At 48.3% G+C, this 18,265-nt stretch overlaps 1 protein-coding gene across 1 annotated transcript in view; it reads left to right on the forward strand.

Annotated features, from left to right (window-relative positions):
• Positions 1-18,265, forward strand: part of myo15aa (myosin XVAa) — a 169,076-nt gene that overhangs the window by 80,901 nt on the left and 69,910 nt on the right. Inside the window, 4 exon segments of the mRNA XM_078559219.1 lie at positions 12,127-12,250; positions 12,721-12,785; positions 14,426-14,593; positions 16,998-17,079. Coding sequence (XP_078415345.1) covers positions 12,127-12,250; positions 12,721-12,785; positions 14,426-14,593; positions 16,998-17,079 — 439 coding nt within the window.

The following is an 18,265-nucleotide window of genomic DNA, read 5'->3' on the forward strand; positions in this document are numbered from 1 at the left end:
TGTGGGAAAATGAGAACTTATTATTTGGCAGGAAGAATAGAAAAGTAACACATTATTTAAATAGAGAGATATTGCAGAACTCAGAGATACAGAGGGATCTGGGTGTCCAGATACGTGAATCAGGAAATGTTAGTATGCAGGTACAGCAAGTGATTAGGAAGGTAAATGGAATGTTGTTGTTTATTGCAAGGGGAATGGAATATAAAAGTAGGGATGTTTTGCTACAGTCATACAAGACGTCGGTGAGACCACACCTAGAGTGCTGTGTACAGTTTCAGTCTCCTTATTTAAGAAAGGATATAAATGCTTTAGAAGCAGCTTAGAGAAGGTTCACTTGACTGAAACCTGGGATGGGGGAGTTATCTTACAATGAAAGGTTGGAAAGGTTGGGCCTGTATCCATTGGAGTTTAGAAGAATGAGAGATGATCTTATTGAAACGTGTAAGATTCTGAGGGATAAAAGCAAAAAACTGCGGATGCTGGAAATCCAAAACAAAAACAAAAATACCTGGAAAAATTCAGCAGGTCTGGCAGCATCTGTGGAGAGGAGCACAGTTAACGTTTCGAGTCCGAATGACCCTTCAACAGAACTAAGTAAAAATAGAAAAGAGGTGAAATATAAGTTGGATTAAGCGGCGGGGTGAGGTGGGGGGGGGGGGGGGGTACAAGAAGAGCTGGATAGAGGGCCAGCGATAAGTGGAGATAGCCATAAGATGTCACAGACAAAAGAACAAAGAGGTGTTGAAGGTGGTGATATTACCTAAAGGAATGTGCTAATTAAGGGTAGAAAGCAGGACGAGCAAGGTGCAGATAGCCATAGTGGGGGTGGGGTGGGGGGAAAGGATTGAAATAGGCTAAAAGGTAGAGATAAAACAATGGATGGAAATACACTTGAAAATAATGGAAGTAGGTGGGAAAAGAAAAATCTATATAAATTATTGGAAAAACAAAAAGGAGGGGGAAAATCGGAAAGGGGGTGGGGATGGAGGAGAGAGTTCATGATCTAAAATTGTTGAACTCGATATTCAGTCCGGAAGGCTGTAAAGTGCCTAGTTGGAAGATGAGGTGCTGTTCCTCCAGTTTGCGTTGAGCTTCACTGTAGCAATGCAGCAAGCCAAGGATGGACATGTGGGCATGACAGCAGGGTGGAGTGTTGAAATGGCAAGCAACAAGGAGGTCTGGGTAATGCTTGCGGACAGACCGAAGGTGTTCTGAAAAGCGGTCACCCAGTCTGCGTTTGGTCTCTCCAATATAGAGGAAACCGCATTTGGAGCAACGAATGCAGTAGACTAAGTTGAGGGAAGTGCAAGTGAAATGCTGCTTCACTTGAAAGGACTGTTTGGGCCCTTGGACGGTGAGGAGAGGGGAAATAAAGGGGTAGGTGTTGCACCTTCTGCGGTTGCATGGGAAGGTGTCATGGGAGGGGGTTGAGGTGTAGGGGGTGATGGAGGAGTGGACCAGGGTGTCTCGGAGGGAACGATCCCTGTGGAATGCCGCTGGCGGGGGGTGAAGGGAAGATGTGTTTGGTGGTGGCATCATGCTGGAGTTGGCAGAAATGGCGGAGGATGATCCTTTGAATGCGGAGACTGGTGGAGTGATAAGTGAGGACAAGGGGGACCCTATCATGTTTCTGGGAGGGAGAAGAAGGTGTGAGGGCGGATGCGCGGGAGATGGGCCGGACACGGTTGAGGGCCCTGTCAACCACCGTGGGTGGAAAACCTCGGTTAAGGAAGAAGGAGGACATGTCAGAGGAACTGTTTTTGAAAGTGGCATCCCCTCTCCGACGCCGAACATTCAGTGCTCAGCAAAGGACTTAGTTTCATACCCTTATGCCCTCATCTCAATGAATTTCGGGCTCGGCACAATGCTGAACTCTTCTACCGCCGCCTTCGTCTTCGTGCTCCCTTCTTTGGGCAGGAGTCCTCTCCCCGTTCAACGGATCCTTTTATCCACCTCCAATATTCTCCCTCCACCTGGACACCTCCCTCTGGATTCTTACCTTCTCTTGATCTTTTCATTGATAACTGTCGGCGTGACATTAGTCGTCTCAATTTCTCTGCTCCTCTCACCCACTCTAACCTGTCTCTCTCTGAACTTGCTGCACTCCGTTCTCTCAGGTCCAACCCTGACATTGTCATCAAACCCGCTGACAAGGGTGGTGCTGTTGTTGTCTGATGCACTGACCTCTACCTCGCAGAGGCTGAGCGTCAACTCGCAGACACATCCTCCTACCTCTCCCTGGACCATGACCCCACCACTGAACATCAAGCCATTGTTTCCAGGACTGTTACTGACCTCATCTCCTCTGGAGATCTTCCTTCCACAGCTTCCAACCTGATAGTCTCCCAACCTCGGACGGCCTGCTTCTACCTCCTACCCAAAATCCACAAACAGGACTGTCCCGGCAGACCGATCGTGTCAGCCTGTTCCTGCCCCACAGAACTCATTTCTTGCTTTCTTGACTCCATTCTCTCTCCCCTTGTCCAGTCCCTTCCCACCTTCATCCCTGATTCCTCTGACACCCTACATCATATCAACAATTTCCAGTTCCCTGGCCCCAACCGCCTCCTCTTCACCATGGACATCCAATCCCTCTACACCTCCATCGCCCACTGGGATGGTCTGAGGGCTCTCCGATCTTCCTCGAACAGAGGCCCGAACAATCCCCATCCACCACTGCTCTCCTCCGTCTGGCTGAACTTGTTCTCACACTCAACAATTTCTCCTTAAACTCCTCTCACTTCCTCCAAATAAAAGGTGTGGCTATGGGTACCCCAGCTATGCCTGTCTCTTTATGGGGTATGTGGAACATTCCTTGTTCCAGTCCTACTCCGGCCCCCTCCCACAGCTCTTTCTCCGGTACATCGATGATTACTTCGGTGCTGCTTCATGCTCTTGTCTGGACCTGGAAAAATTTATTAATTTTGCTTCCAATTTCCACCCCTCCATCATTTTCACATGGTCCATCTCTGACACTTCCCTTCCCTTCCTTGACCTCTCTGTCTCAATTTCTGGTGATAGACTGTCCACCAATATCCATTACAAGCCTACCGACTCCCACAGCTACCTCAACTACAGCTCCTCACACCCCACTTCCTGTAAGGACTCCATCCCATTCTCTCAGTTCCTTCGCCTCCGTCGCATCTGTTCTGATGATGCCACTTTCAAAAACAGTTCCTCTGACATGTCCTCCTTCTTCCTTAACCGAGGTTTTCCACCCACGGTGGGTGACAGGGCCCTCAGCCGTGTCCGGCCCATCTCCTGCGCATCTGCCCTCACACCTTCTTCTCCCTCCCAGAAACATGATAGGGTCCCCCTCGTCCTCACTTATCACCCCACCAGCCTCCGCATTCAAAGAATCATCCTCCGCCATTTCCGCCAACTCCAGCATGATGCCACCACCAAACACATCTTCCCTTCACTCCCCCCGGCGGTATTCCGCAGGGATCATTCCCTCTGAGACACCCTGGTCCACTCCTCCATCACCCCCTACACCTCAACCCCCTCCCACAACACCTTCCCATGCAACCGCAGAAGGTGCAACACCTGCCCCTTTATTTCTCCTCTCCTCACCGTCCAAGGTCCCAAACACTCCTTTCAAGTAAAGCAGCATTTCACTTACACTTCCCTCAATTTAGTCTACTGCATTTGTTGCTCCCAATGCGGTTTCCTCTACATTGGAGAGACCAAACGTAGACTGGGTGACCGCTTTGCAGAACACTTTCGGTCTGTCCGCAAGCATTACCCAGACCTCCTTGTCGCTTGCCATTTCAACACTCCACCCTGCTGTCATGCCCACATGTCCGTCCTTGGCTTGCTGCATTGCTCCAGTGAAGCTCAACGCAAACTGGAGGAACAGCACCTCATCTTCCAACTAGGCACTTTACAGCCTTCCGGACTGAATATTGAGTTCAACAATTTTAGATCATGAACTCTCTCCTCCATCCCCACCCCCTTGCCGATTTTCCCCCTCCTTTTTGTTTTTTCCAATAATTTATATAGATTTTTCTTTTCCCACCTACTTCCATTATTTTCAAGTGTATTTCCATCCATTGTTTTATCTCTACCTTTTAGCCTATTTCAGTCCCTTCCCCCCACCCCACCCCCACTATGGCTATCTGCACCTTGCTCGTCCTGCTTTCTACCCTTAATTAGCACATTCCTTTAGATAATATCACCACCTTCAACACCTCTTTGTTCTTTTGTCTGTGACATCTTTTGGTTATCTCCACCTATCACTGGCCCTCTATCCAGCTCTTCTTATCCCCCCCTTACCAACTTATATTTCATCTCTTTTCAATTTTACTTAGTTCTGATGAAGGGTCATTCGGACTTGAAACGTTAACTGTGTTCCTCTCCACAGATGCTGCCAGACCTGCTGAGTTTTTCCAAGATTCTGAGGGAACTTGACAGGGTGGATGCTGAAAAGATATTTCACCTTGTGGGAGAGACTAGAACTAGGGGACGCAGCTTAAAAATAAGTGGTCTCCCCTCTAAGGGAAATGCCTTCACTTTGGTGGAACTGAAGTAAGTGAGCAGCAGCGTTCTCCACAGCTCACCTGCTGTTTACAGGACTCAGGGGCGCCGCGGGGCACGGGCAACTGATGCCTGGCCCCAGATGCGACTGCCGAGAGGGGGAGGTGTCCAGAGGCAAGTGCTGGCCAAACTCGGAGGCGACTGCTGAGGGAGGGGGGTGTCCCGGGGCAAGTGCTGACAGCCTCAGAAGCGACCGTTGTCGCTGGGGGTCAAGTGCTGCCCTGGCGTTGCATCCTGCACACAGGCAATTGAGGTGGGGATCAGGGTAAGCGAGGGAAGTGGCCACGCATTAGGGACACGTATAAACTGACCGTGCCTCTGCAACTGAGACAGATCAGGCGCAGCCACAGCGAAATGATTGGGGTCAGACCTGCCCATGCAAGCATCACGGTGGCACCAAAGAGTCACCAAGCACTCCATACCTTACCTGTCCCCACCGACACCCCGGCACAGACTTCAAGTCTGCCACCACTTTGCAGAGCAGTTGAACTGCACACGTTGTACAATCTCCTCGCCATTGCTGGCCATGTAGCAGTCACTGCTGGAGGTGCTCACAGCCCCTTGCAATCTCAGCATCCCGCTTTGGACCAGTGTTCCCCATGTCACAGGTTGACAGGGCAGCCATGCAGCGCACTCATCTCTATGACCATCTGAGGGGTGACCAGCACTCTCCGGGAAGCATTAAGGGGCGGTCACACAGGGCCAGGAGAGGTGCTAAGTACAGCCATGATAACCATGTATCTCTCTCTCTTTCATGCTGCAGAAGGACCACGTCAGGATCATGGATCCTGGTGACCTATCTGTATGCCTGATCTCCTACAGAGACTGTGGAAGACGGAAGAGAGAGTGACTGAGGCACCTGGCTGCGCAAAGGCAGGAGCAGCAACCTCATGGAGAAGGGGCAGCAGGCGTTCCCAGACTTGCTGCCCAGGAGCGAAAGTGAGTGTGGCTGGTTGGCACCTAGTGACACCCAGGGTCTATAGACGCTGCCTGCCATTCCTACAGATGACTAAGAACCAGTGTCGCTGACGACTGCACATGTCTAGGAACCTGGTTGCTCACATCTGCTACTTACTGCAGGACTTGGCGCCAAGGGGACATGGAGGGCATCCACTGCCAGTGGCTGTGAAAGTGACCACAGCGCTCAATTTCAACACCAGTGGCTCCTTTCAGGGCTCCACAGGTGACCTCTGTGGGATTTCACAATCCGCCACCCACAAATACATCCATGAGTTCACGGATGCCATCTTCTCCATGGCACACAACTTTGTGCATTTCGCCCGGTACGGGGACAGTCAGGGTGCAGGGGCCATTGGATTTGCCCTGATCTCGGGATCCCCACAGGTGCAGGGTGTGATTGGCTGCACTCATGTGGCACTCACGTCTCCATCGCTACACACGGTGGACTTCATCAACCACAAGGGCTTCCACTCACTGAACGTGCAGCTGGTATGCGACCACCAGAAACGCATCCTGCAGGTATGCGCACTGTTTCCAGGGAGTGTGCACAACGCCGACATCCTGAGTTGCCCATAGATCCCTGCAGTCTTCCAGGGTCCACAGAGGCTGTAGGGTTGGCTTCTTGGGGACAAGAGCTACCCGCAGAGGCCGTGGCTGATGACACCCATGCAGCGGCCTCAGACTGCAGCACAGCGACGCTATAATGAGGCTTATGCAGCAACTCGCAACTTGGTGGAGCAGACCATCGGGATGCTGAAGATGCAATTCTAGTGCCTGGACCAGTCTAGTGGAGCCCTGCAATACAGTCCACAGAGGGTGTCACGCATCGTCGTCGTCTGCTGCACCCTGTACAACCTGGCACTCCAACAGGGAGACGAGCTGGCTGAGGAGGAGCTGGAGGTCTCCTCGGATGAGGAGGACACCAATGGAGATGAGGGTGAGGGGGTCCTCTGTGGTGACGATGAGGCTCTTGCACTGGCTAGACGAGGTGTGCTCAGGAGGCCCTTAAAGCTGCCAGATTTGTGGAGGATGTTGACGACAGGATGATGAGGTGCCCCCATTGATCCTCACATTGCTGTTGTGAACGTTTGACTCCAGTCTGGCTTATGGCAGTGCCAATACCCTCTGAGTGAATGCTCCTGTCATGGAGATGCAGTGGAGGCCCTAATAGTCGCTCAATCGCAGGAGGATGATGACAACATGCAGTGAGGACACTCCATGAATCTTCACATAGCCTCTGAGAATATCTGTCTCCTGTCTGGCCGAGGGCAACTCGCCTTCGCTCCATGATCTTTAGACTCATCTGATGCTGTGTCTACCTTCAGCACCTCAGCCGTTCAGGAGCTGGTGCACAGATGCTGGTGTGATCGGGGCCATCCCTGCCTTAAAGGTGCTGAGAGCACACCGAGAGAATGAAAGAACTCTGTGATGCCTGCCCACTACATTCTGGCAGCAATGACCAGCACCGTCGAGGTGCAGATATCAGTAATGTTTCCAGGGAGTGTGAAACTGGACCATTACTATGGTCTGAAGGCTACACAGAGCACAGGGAAGAGGCCCTGGACTGAGGCACCTGCCTTTTAACTTGTGCAGAAGGGGTTCACATCTGAGTGACAAGAACACTGCTCATCAGAACAAGGAGCCATAGGCAGAGAGACATTCTTAGGAGTTTATTGATAATAGTGAACAGTATGCACGGGTGACCAGCACCTGCGCCCAGGCTGTGCAACTACTTTTACTTAACTTTCCTGACCCTGCCGCTACGTCTTGGTGCTCCCCGGACATCCACAGCAGGGGAGGAGGCAGCCTGCTGACTGTGACGCCCTGTCTGTGATGATTTTTGTGGTCCTCTGGAGGGCCGAGACAGTGGGCCCTGGCCTGCTTTTGGGGTCCTGCTGTGTGGCAGTGGCACCCTCCTCGGCCTGTGAAGCTGGAGCTGCGGAGGATACAGAATGAGGGGATTCGGATGGGCCGGTCACTTCCAGAGTGACCTGGGTGGATGGCCCCAGAGTGTGCACCTGCTGATCCTCCTCCCTATGGGTGCCCAAGGGCCCCTAGCTGACTCCTTGAGGAACAGGGTAGCTGGAGTGAGATCGAGCTGCTCAGCACCCCTCTCGCATACACACTGTAGGAGGCCAATTATGGCATCAGCAATAGAGTTAAGCCCGCGCAGCAGTGCAGGAGTGAAGTCCTGGACCAAGGTCTCCATGGCGGCTGCCATCCTGCCAGTGTTGACCTCGGTGCATTGCAATGCTGGCACTATCACCTCAGCCTGAGGACAGATGGATTCTCCATCGTGCCTTGCAACCTGAGGAGTGCAATCTGTGTCTCTGCGCTGGTGGAGGGTGTGGGTGAGCGCTGTGATGGGACTTCAGGGAGGGTGCCTTCAGATTCCTCTTCAGAGGTTTCTTCAGGGCTTGATTGGAGGCCCTGGGCCATAGACTCTGTCGGCTGTTAGGCAGATGTGCCTGCGAAAGCAAAGGGTGATAATTAGTGCATGGCAGTGACCTGTGAAAGAGGACACATTACTCACAGCATGGTTGTCTGATGGATGTTGCACTGCTGGATCCTCACTTGGTAGAAGCGCGCCGACCTCACCGTCAGCACAGGACCGGTCCAGGTCATCGCCGGCCAGCTGGATGGCTCTGTTTTCAGATTCTGTCAGAACTTTGATCTCTGGCATCCCTCCACCTGTCTGCGACCTTTCCCTCCTGTTGTGAGCCAGTTTGTCCTGCATGGATACAAATGGAGAGTCAATCAGGACGCCTGCCAGGCCAGATGATAAGTTTGCCTGGTCTGTGTGGGTGGAGAGTGGTCCCATGGACGGGATGAGGACAATGACCGTGTGTGTGAAAGAGTGAATGGTGATGTCCCTTGCACTGGCAGTGAGTGAGGGCTTTGCGGATATGTGATGGGTTTGTGAGTGTGTGAGTTGGGAGTGATGAAAAGAGTGACTTACCCGACAGAACGGAGGAGATCTTTCATCTTCTTGTGGCACTGGGTGGCTGTCCTCCTCTGCAGGGCATTTGCGCTGACCACCGCTGCCCCTGCCTCCCAAGCCAGGTTAGAGACATTGCTACTCATCCTGCGGCCAGAACAGGGGTAGAGCACATCCCGGCGGGCCTCCACGGCATCCAGCAGTCGCTTGAGGGACCCATCATTGATCCGCGGGGCTGCAGACTTTTTCCCTTTGCTGGCCATGTCTCCCGAGTAGCAGTGGTGAGCTGGTAGCGATGAGCGCTTTACTGGCAGCTGCCTATTAAAGCTGGCGGCCAGCGTGATGCAACAGCGGGGTGAAGGTGGTCGACAAATGAGAGCTCTCCTGCCATGGAAGCAGTGTGTTTCGCGAGAGCGAATAAATAGAGGCGGTCTCGGGACAATACGACATGAAAACCCGCCATTTTTGTTGGTGGGTAGGACTCCATTTTACCCACCCGCTACCGCACTTAGTGCAAATCTGGGAAAATTCTGCCTATTGAATGGCCTGCTCCTGCTGCTAATTCATATTTGTGCTGCTGTCCCCACTCTCTCAGTTGTTTTTGTATGATCCCAGAGGAGAGGAGGATCCAAGAAGTCTGGGTAGCTTGGCAGCTGCACTGGATGACTGGTACAGGTCGCTGCTTTCAACCTGTGCCACGGTCATCTGAGGAATGCTAATCGTGGCTAATGCCACGATGTCACTATTGGGCAAGGCGAGGAGGTACCTCTGCCAGTACCGATTGAACCCATGCCTTTGCTGTTATTCTTAACACTCTTAACCAACTGTGCTAACTGACTCCCATTCAAGTTAAACCAGTATTCAGGAAGAGGTAGAATCCACAATTGAGCAGACTGGATAGCATGTGGAAGAAGTGAAAAAACAAAAACAGAATTACCTGGAAAAACTCAGCAGGTCTGGCAGCATCGGTGGAGAAGAAATCAGTCAATGTTTCGAGTCTTCATGACCCTTCGGCAGAACTGAAGCATAGTTAGGAAGAAGTGGAAGAATGTGGAAGAAGTGACTTGATGGGGTGACTGTCCTTTGTTTATTGCATAGAACCTCATTGTTGCTAATGCCTGACGCCCTCACATTAATTATTAAACCAGTGCTAACTGCAGCCCAGAGTCAGTGAGCTCTGCTCCTGAGTGGGAAACAGGGTCAAGGTAATGGTGTAGGAATAGGTATTGAGGACTTGCCTAAACTGTCATGCACAAAGCACAGGGAGATGCCACTGCTCTTCCAGTTAATAAATATTCAGGGAACAAGATGCTGAGGAAATCTCTCAAAATCAAAGAGAACTACATGAATGTCAAGAAAGGGACTTCAGCTGCAAACCTCATTAACTTATGGCATATTTCACATCATGAAATGTTCCAAGATGCTTCACAGGAACATGATAAACAAAAGAGACACCGAGCCACATAATGAGATATTAGAGCAGATGACCAAAAGCTTGGTCAAATAGGTAGGTTTTAAGGTTTATCTTAAAGGAGGAGAGTAAGGTAGAAAGGTGCGGGGAGGGAATTCCACAGCTTTAACGCTTATTGTCAGTTGAAGGCACAACCACCAATGGTGGAGGAATTAAAATCGGGGATACACAAGAGTCCAGAATTAGATAAGCGTAGATGTGTTGGAGGGTTTTGGGGCTGGAAGAGATTACAGAGGTAGGGAGTGGCGAGGCCATGGAGTAACTTGAAAACAAGGATGAGAATTTTAAAATTGAGACGTTGCTTGACCAGGAGCCAAAGTAAGTCAGCGAGCACAGGAGGATGTGAGTTAAGACCCGGTAGTAAAATTTTGGATGACTTCAAGTTTATGGAGGGTAAGATGTGGAAAACCAGCCAGGAGTGCATAGGAATAGTCAACTCTAGAAGTAACAAAGGCATGAATGAGGGTTCCAGCAGCAGATGAGCTGAGGCAGAGATGAGGTTCGCCGATGTTATGCAGCTGGAAATCAGTGGTCTTAGTGACAGCACGAATATGTGGCCAGAAACATATCTCGGGGTCAAATATGACACCAAGATTGATAACAGACTGGTTTTAATCCCTCAGAGAGGGATAGAGTCAGTAGATAGGGAATGGAGTTTGGAACAGTGGCTTCAGTCTTCCCAATATTTAATTGGAGGAAATTTCAGCTCATCCAGTGCTGGAAGTCAGATTAGCAATTTGATAATTTAGCTAATTATCCTAATAATTAAAGAGTTGAGAGAGGTAGTGGTGAGGTAGAGCTGAGTGTCATCAGAGCACATGTGCAAACTGACAGTGTCTGCAGATGATGTCGCTGAGGGGCAGCATTTAGATGAGAAATAGGAGGAGGTTAAGGATAGACCTTTGGGGGACACCAGAGGTAGTGGAGCAGGAGAGGGGAAAAAAGCCATTGCAAGTGATTCTCTGGCCACGATTAGGTAGATAAGAATGGAATCGGATGAGTGCAGTCCCACCCAGCTAGATGATGGTGAAGATGCATTGGAGGAGGATGATGTGGTCAAGTGTTAGTCTGCAGACAGGTCAAAAAGGACAAGGAGAGAAAGTTTACCTCTGTCACAGTCACATAGGATGTCATTTGTGACTTTCATAGTATCCATTTAATTACTGTGACAGGGGTGGAAACCTGATTTGGGGGATTGAAATATGGAGTTCTGGCAAAGACGGGAATGAAGGCAACAGTACATTCAAGACTTTGGAGAGGAAAGGGAGGTTGGTGATGGGGCAGTTGTTTGCATGGACAGATGGATCAAGGGTTGGTGTTTTGACGAGAGAGGTGATGATGGCAGGTTTAAAGGAGAAAGGGACAACACTAGATGAGAGAGAACCATTTATAATATTGGCTAATATGGAGACCAGGAGGGGAAGTTGGGTGAGGAGATAAGAGGGCAGTGAATCAAAGGAGAGAGAGCATGATGAGTTGAAATAGAGGTTGAAATCACCAAGGATGAGAAGTCTTTTGGTGTAGTTGCTAAGGGAAGAAAGCAGTGAAGATACCTCAGTGAGAAAATTATCATACTTGGGAGGGTGATAGAGAATAATGATTTTGAAGAAGAGGTAAGGGGTTGGAACAAGGTGAGATGTTCAAAAGAGGAGGAGGTGCTGGAGTCGGCGGTCAGGCCAAGGTGAGATTTGGTGATGAGCATCTTCTGCAACGATCTTGACAGGGCAGTTAGTGGGGGACATAGCCAGGCGAGGAGGCTTCATTAAGGTGAAAGGTGTGGTCACCCCTCAGCCAAGTTTCCGTTCAGGCTATGATGTGTGTGTGGTTTCATTAACTAGTGGGGTTTTAGTTATGTTGTGAAGTTTCATTAACTTATAGAGTTTTGTAATGTTGTGGGATCCTATTAATTAGTTGGTTTTTGTTAACCTGTAGCGATGGTTATAGTGTGGGGTTTCACTGGTACAGTTTTGTTAAGCTGTGAGGATGGTTATCCTGTGGGGTTTAATTAACTAGTGGGCTTTTGTTAAGCTATGGAGAAAGTTTTGTTGGGGTTTCATTCAGTGGTTGTTTTAAGTTGAGTTTTTTTTAATGCTAGTTAAGTTGCTGCATTTTAAATAACATTGCTTCAGGAATTTGTTAATTCTGGAATTAGTTAAGTCATGATTTTCATCAATTGGGCATGTTTTGGTGTGAAGCATTTTTTTCTCCTTCCCATTCAAAGGATTTGGAACGGTCTTCCTTAGTGTCAGCCCGAATGAAGGGAGGTGGGAAAGTAGGAGCTGGCAATGGAGACGAGGCTCAGCTGACCCCTGTGAAATCAATGGAGACCCCTGGAGCCCATCAAGGTCAGTGTTCGTGGTTTGATAGGAACTTTCCACTGGCAAAAATGCTTTGTGATCCAGTCATTTCATTTTGATCAGGGTCAAGCAGTGATTTTTTTTTAAACTGTAAATAGCACTAACTCATGCTGGTGCTGACCTGACAGGTTTTGTCAACCATCAGTGAATCCCACTGCTTTCCATTAGAGCAAAGGGAGGAAAGGAAAAAGGCCCAAAGCTCTTTATTGAAGAGCCAATGCACTGTAAAGAGAATTACCCTATTCCCATTGTGAGGCCTATTCTGATTCTCAGGCCCATTCTCAGCAGCATTCCCATTCCCAGGCCCTTTCTATTCCCAGGTCCATTCCCTGTTGTAAGAATACCTGGAAAAAAAGGGAAGGCAAGAAAATACAAAACGATTTCTCAAGTCTAAGGAAAGAGAAAAGGTTGTTGATTAAAATTTAATTGGTACTTTTGTTCTTAATATTGTTCTCTAGGCTATGACCCTCCTCAATTGAATGCCCAGCAGCAAGATTTCATAAATCAGCAAGCCTACCTCCTGGTGAGTTCTAGTATAATCATCCTAACCAATGACAACATTAGTGATTTATAAAGAATGCTGAAAGAGGAGTGCAGGGGGAAGATGTGTTTGGTGGTGACATCATGTTGGAGATGGCGAAATTAGCGCAGGATGATCCGTTGAAGATGGAGGCTACTGGAGTGGAAAGTGAGGACAAAGAAAACCCTTTCAGGGCTCTGGAAGGGAGGAGAAAGGGTAAGAACCAAAGTGCAGGAAATGAGACAGACATGGCCAAAAGCCATGCTAACCACAGTGCGGGAATCCTTGGTTGAGGAAAAAGGAAAACATCAGAACTGCTGTTTTGAAAGGTTTCTTCATCAGGACAGATGCGACAGAGATTGAGAAACTGGGAGAATGGAGTGAAGTCCTTACAGGAAGCAGGGTGTGAGGAAGTGTAGGTGAGGTGCAGTAGCTGTGGGAGTCATTGGGCTTATAGTGAATACTGTATTTGTAGATAGCCTATCCCCAGATTTGGAGATAGAAAAGTTGAGGAAGAAAAGAATTCAAGATGGACCATGTGAAGGTGAAAGATGTGTGGATATTGGAAGCAAAATCAATGAAATTTTCCAGTTTAGGGCAAGAGCAGGAAATGGCACTGATACAGTCATCAATGTACCAGAGAAAGAGATGAGGGGAGGGGCCATCACTAAACACATCTTCCCCTCCCCTGCCCTTTCATAATTCCCTCTGTGACATCCAGATCCATTCCTCAATCACCCCCATTACCATCTCCCCTTCCCGTGGTACCTTTCTATGCAAGCGCAGGTGATCTAACACCTGCCCTTTCACCTCCTTTCTCCTCACATTCCAAGGCCCCAAACATTTCTACCAGGTGAACCAGTGATTTATGTGTACTTCTTTCAATTTAGTATACTGTTTTCACTGTTCACAATGTGGTCTGCCCAATACAGGGGAGACCAAATACAGATTTTATGATTGCCTTGCAGAACACCTCCGTTCAGTCCACAAGCATGACCCCACCTCTGTTCTCGTCTTCCTGCACCGCTACAATGAAACTCAACATTAGTTCAAGGAATAGCACCTCATCTTTCGATTTGGCACCCTAGAGCCTTCCGGACTCAACGTCAAGGTCAACAGTTTCAGATCGTAATTTCTGTCCCTGTTTTGTTCCTTTTCTTCTTTGCAGTTTTTGGTTTTAATCTAGTTTTCCTCTTGTTTTTGCTTTTGGATGGCAGCTGTTTATTATCCCGCCATTCACACCTCCTCTAGGCAAATCCTTTGTTTCTTTACTTGTCCCATCACCACTCACTTTGGCCCTGCACCAACTCTTTTGTCATTTAATCTCTCCTGTGTTCCATCCTGTCACAGACCTTCCCTTCTGTTGTTTTTTTCACTTTTCCCCCCTTTCATTTGCTTAAAACCTATTGCATTTCTAACTTTTCCCAGTTCTTATGAAAAGTCATAAACCCGAAACATCAACTCTCTCTCCAAAGATGCTGCCCAACCTGCTGAGTATTGCCAGCATTTTCCCTTAATTTTTATTTAACATTTAACATGGTCTATGTCAGACATTGATAACAGGTAATAATAGTTTTCAGCCCTATCCAAATGCTGCCTTTGTGAGTTAAATGATTTGTGTTACCTCTTGTTTGCACTAATAGGCCCAGCAAATGACCCTGCAGGCCATGGCCCTCCAACAGCAAATGACAAGTGCCAGCTCACCAGACTCCAGCCTGAACTATGACCCTAACGCTGCCATGAAAGCCACCAACAGCACCCAGAGTGCACCAATCACAGCATCCAAACCAAAAGTGAACTTCCCTGGTCAGGTGGGTGCTTTTGGGTCTGAGAAATTTACTGCGTGTCGTGGGACTGATTAGTCTGTTGGTGAATTCCAGGGTGGGATATTTCACACAAGTTCACATCACTAGCGAGAGGAAGCTGAGTCGGGATTACAGAGGTGTCACCAGGATCTGATTCAAAAACTTATAGAATCATTGTGGTAGGAGCCACTTACTTCTGGATTTCTTCCTACCCGAAATGCTATTTCCTCTCCTTGTAACATTGCAATATGATCACAGCCTCAGCTTACTAGCCAATACTCAATGTTCTCAACTGTTAACAGACCAGCACATGAATGTTTGTTGCATTCTCTATGTGCAGTGCATTTTTGTTTTCATCAAGCCTAGAGCCGTTAGTATTATGGACTAGAATGGTTTGCTAAGTTTAGTGCCCTATGTTTCCATAAAACACTCCCAGCTCAGCTTTAGAGGCATTTTTTTTTGTTCATTCATGGGATGTAGGCATCACTGGTTGGGTCAGTGTTTATTGCCCATCCCTAGTTGCCCTTGAGAAGGTAGTGGTGAGCTGCCTTCTTGAACCGCTGCAGTCCCTGTGACGTAGGTACACCCACAATGCTGTTAGGGAGAGAGCTCCAGGATTTTGACCCAGTGACAGTGAAGGAACGGCGACATATTTCCAAGTCAGGATGGTGAGTGACTTGGAGGGGAACTTCCAGGTGGTGGTATTCCCATGTGTCTGCTGCCCTTGTCCTTCTAGATGCTAATGGTCGTGAGTTTGGAAAGTGCTGTCTAAGGAGCCTTGGTCAGTTCCTGCTTTCTTTAGAAATGTACCTTAGCCCCAATCTCTAACAGCATCCACCTTACTGTGGCAGTGTGATATTTCCAACTTATACATTCAATTGTCTTTGAAGTATGATACCCCTAGTACAATACTGAACATGACCTCAATCTCACAAGAAACTGGATGCAGCCATTGTTTGGGAGTGTTTGAAACCCTGCTATCATCCGCTCAACCCCAGGTTGTCAGAGATATTCACCAATATTCACAGTTATTTACCAACTGTGCAAGAACTGCCTATTTCCAGATCTTTAGGAGAGTGTGCAAGGATGTAAGAGGATGTAGGAGGGTGTAAGAAGGGTCAGGGGAGGCTCCCATCTCTTCATGACCGATCGGGAACTTGTAAGAACTCATTAGCTGTCAAAAAAAAAGAACTTGCATTTATGTAGCTCCTTTCACAACCTCAGGACACCCAACACTCTTTAGAGCCAATGAAGCACTTTTGAAGTGTAGCCAATGTTATACTGTAAGAAGGTGGTAGCCAATTAGTACATGGCAAGATCCCACAAACAGCAACGTAATAACAAACAGATTTTAGTGAAGCTGGGGGAGGCAATATTGGTCAGAACAGATGGGGAAAACTGCTTTTCTTTGAAATAGTGGCCGTGAGATCTTTTGCATCCACATGAGAATGCAGACAGGGCCTTAGTTTAACATCTTATCCGAAAGATAGTGCAGAACTCTCTCAGTACTTCCCCTCCAACATTGCAGTTCTCCTGTCCCTCTAACAGTTCAGTGCTCTCTCAATATTGCCTTTCTGCCAGCATACCGGTTCCTAGACTGTCTCTCCAGCTTTGCAGCCATATCTCAGTATTGCCCTTTCAACAATGTAGTAGTATTTCCTGTCTGACATTGTGGTGCTCCCTCAATACTGCCCCTCTAATAGTGCAACACTCCCTTAATCGTGCACTGGAATGTCAGCCTGGATTATGAACTCAAGTCCCTCAAGTGGAACTCAAACCCACAACCTTCTGAGGTAACAGTGCTACCCAAAGAGCTATGGCTGACACAAGGAAAAAGTGATGTGCTTATTCACCATTTAAATTAGCTCTTGGGATGATATTCACTAGATTGGTCCCTGGGATGAGAGGGTTGTCCTATGAGGTGAGGCTGAGTAAATTGAGCCTATACTGTCTGGAGTTTAGAAGAATGAGAGGTGATCTCATTAAAACATATGAGATTCTGAAGGGGCTTGACAGGATGGGTACTGAGGTTGTTTCCCATGGCTGGGGAATCTAGAACAGGGGCACACTCAGAATGAGGGGTCGATCATTTGGAACTGAGATGAGGAGAAATTTCTTCACTCAGAAGGTTGTGAATCTTTGGAATGATCTACCCAAAGGGTTATGCATGTCCCATTGTTCAGTATATTCAAGGCTGAGATAGATTTTTGGTCCCTCAGGAAACTGAGGGATATGGGGAGTAGGCGGGGAAGTGGAGTTGAGGCAAAAGGTCAGCTATGATCATATTGAATTGCGGAACAGGCTGGAGGGGTCATATAGTCTTCTCCTGCTCCTATTTCTTATGTTCTGTCTCCAGACTAGACAGATATTTGCAGTTGGAACATTATCACCTGTTCTGTATGTTTCACAGACTAACGCTGCCAACAAAGACCCAGCCCAGCCGCTGATCTCCCACAATGCTGCCAAAGGGAAGGCACCTGTCAACAGGCCCAGTAAGTCATCCTCAGCTCAAGGACAACTGTGCTGTCCGACACCAGAGATAATAATGAGCTCCATTACACTGTAGACTGACAAGAAGATCATAGGGGTCAGTTAGCTGTACCTGGGATAGAGAGACAACTGTACCTGAGTCAATTGTATTTGGAGTAGAAAGGCAACTCTATCTGGGATAGAGAGACACAACTCTACCTGGGATAGAGAGATATTGTACCTGGGATAGAGAGACAACTGCACCTGGGGTAGAGAGACAACTGTACCTGAGTCAACTGTATTTGGAGTAGAAAGGCAACTGTATCTGGGATAGAGAGACACAACTGTACCTGGGTTAGAGAGATATTGTACCTGGGATAGAGAGACAATTGTACCTGGGATAGAGAAATAATTGTACCTAGGGTGGAGGGGCAGTTGTACCTCGGGTAGAGAGGCAGTTGTACCTGAGGTAGAGAGGCAATTGTACCTGGGGTAGTGAGACAACTGTACCTGGGGTAGTGAGACAACTGCACCTGGGGTAGTGAGACAACTGCACCTGGGGTAGAGAGGCAACTGTACCTGGGGTAGAGAGGCAACTGTACCTGGGGTAGAGAGGCAACTGTACCTGGGGTAGTGAGACAACTGTACTTGGGAAAGAGAGATATATCTGGGTAATCCAGTGGCCTTCTGATTGCTGGGTGTTGCCAGTTCCTTTGAGAATATGTTATACTCACCTTTCAGATTGTTTGACCTGATACCAACAATGTCCAGTATCCAAACATGTCTAGTACAGAATAATTTTGCATCTAAACAAGTTGCCATAATCAGAATGAGCACCTGTCTATCTTATGTAGCCCTTCAGGCTTCTGACCTCTACCCCTCAGGCCGTCTGACCTCTTTTGCCTAAGATGACCCCAGGGCAAGACAAACAGGGTGGAGATGTAGCATAAATGTTATTGTGCCCTATTTGCCCCAAGGCGTTTTCTGAACTTGGGGGCCCTGAATGGAAAATGTTCTGCTTCATAGAATTGATGCTCCAAAGCTGGATCAGTGCATAAGTTAACTGAAAAAAATCCAGCTTGTCTCCTTGAGAATCGATCCCCTTTATGGATAATGAAGTGGTTCCTATTCACAGTACAGCAAAACCTAGTTCTCCATACAGGACCAATAGAAAAGGCAGAGAGTGGACCAGATAAATCCCTGTTGCAT

Source organism: Cetorhinus maximus, chromosome 15 (genome assembly GCF_964194155.1).
Source record: "Cetorhinus maximus chromosome 15, sCetMax3.hap1.1, whole genome shotgun sequence".
Classification (NCBI taxonomy): domain Eukaryota; kingdom Metazoa; phylum Chordata; class Chondrichthyes; order Lamniformes; family Cetorhinidae; genus Cetorhinus; species Cetorhinus maximus.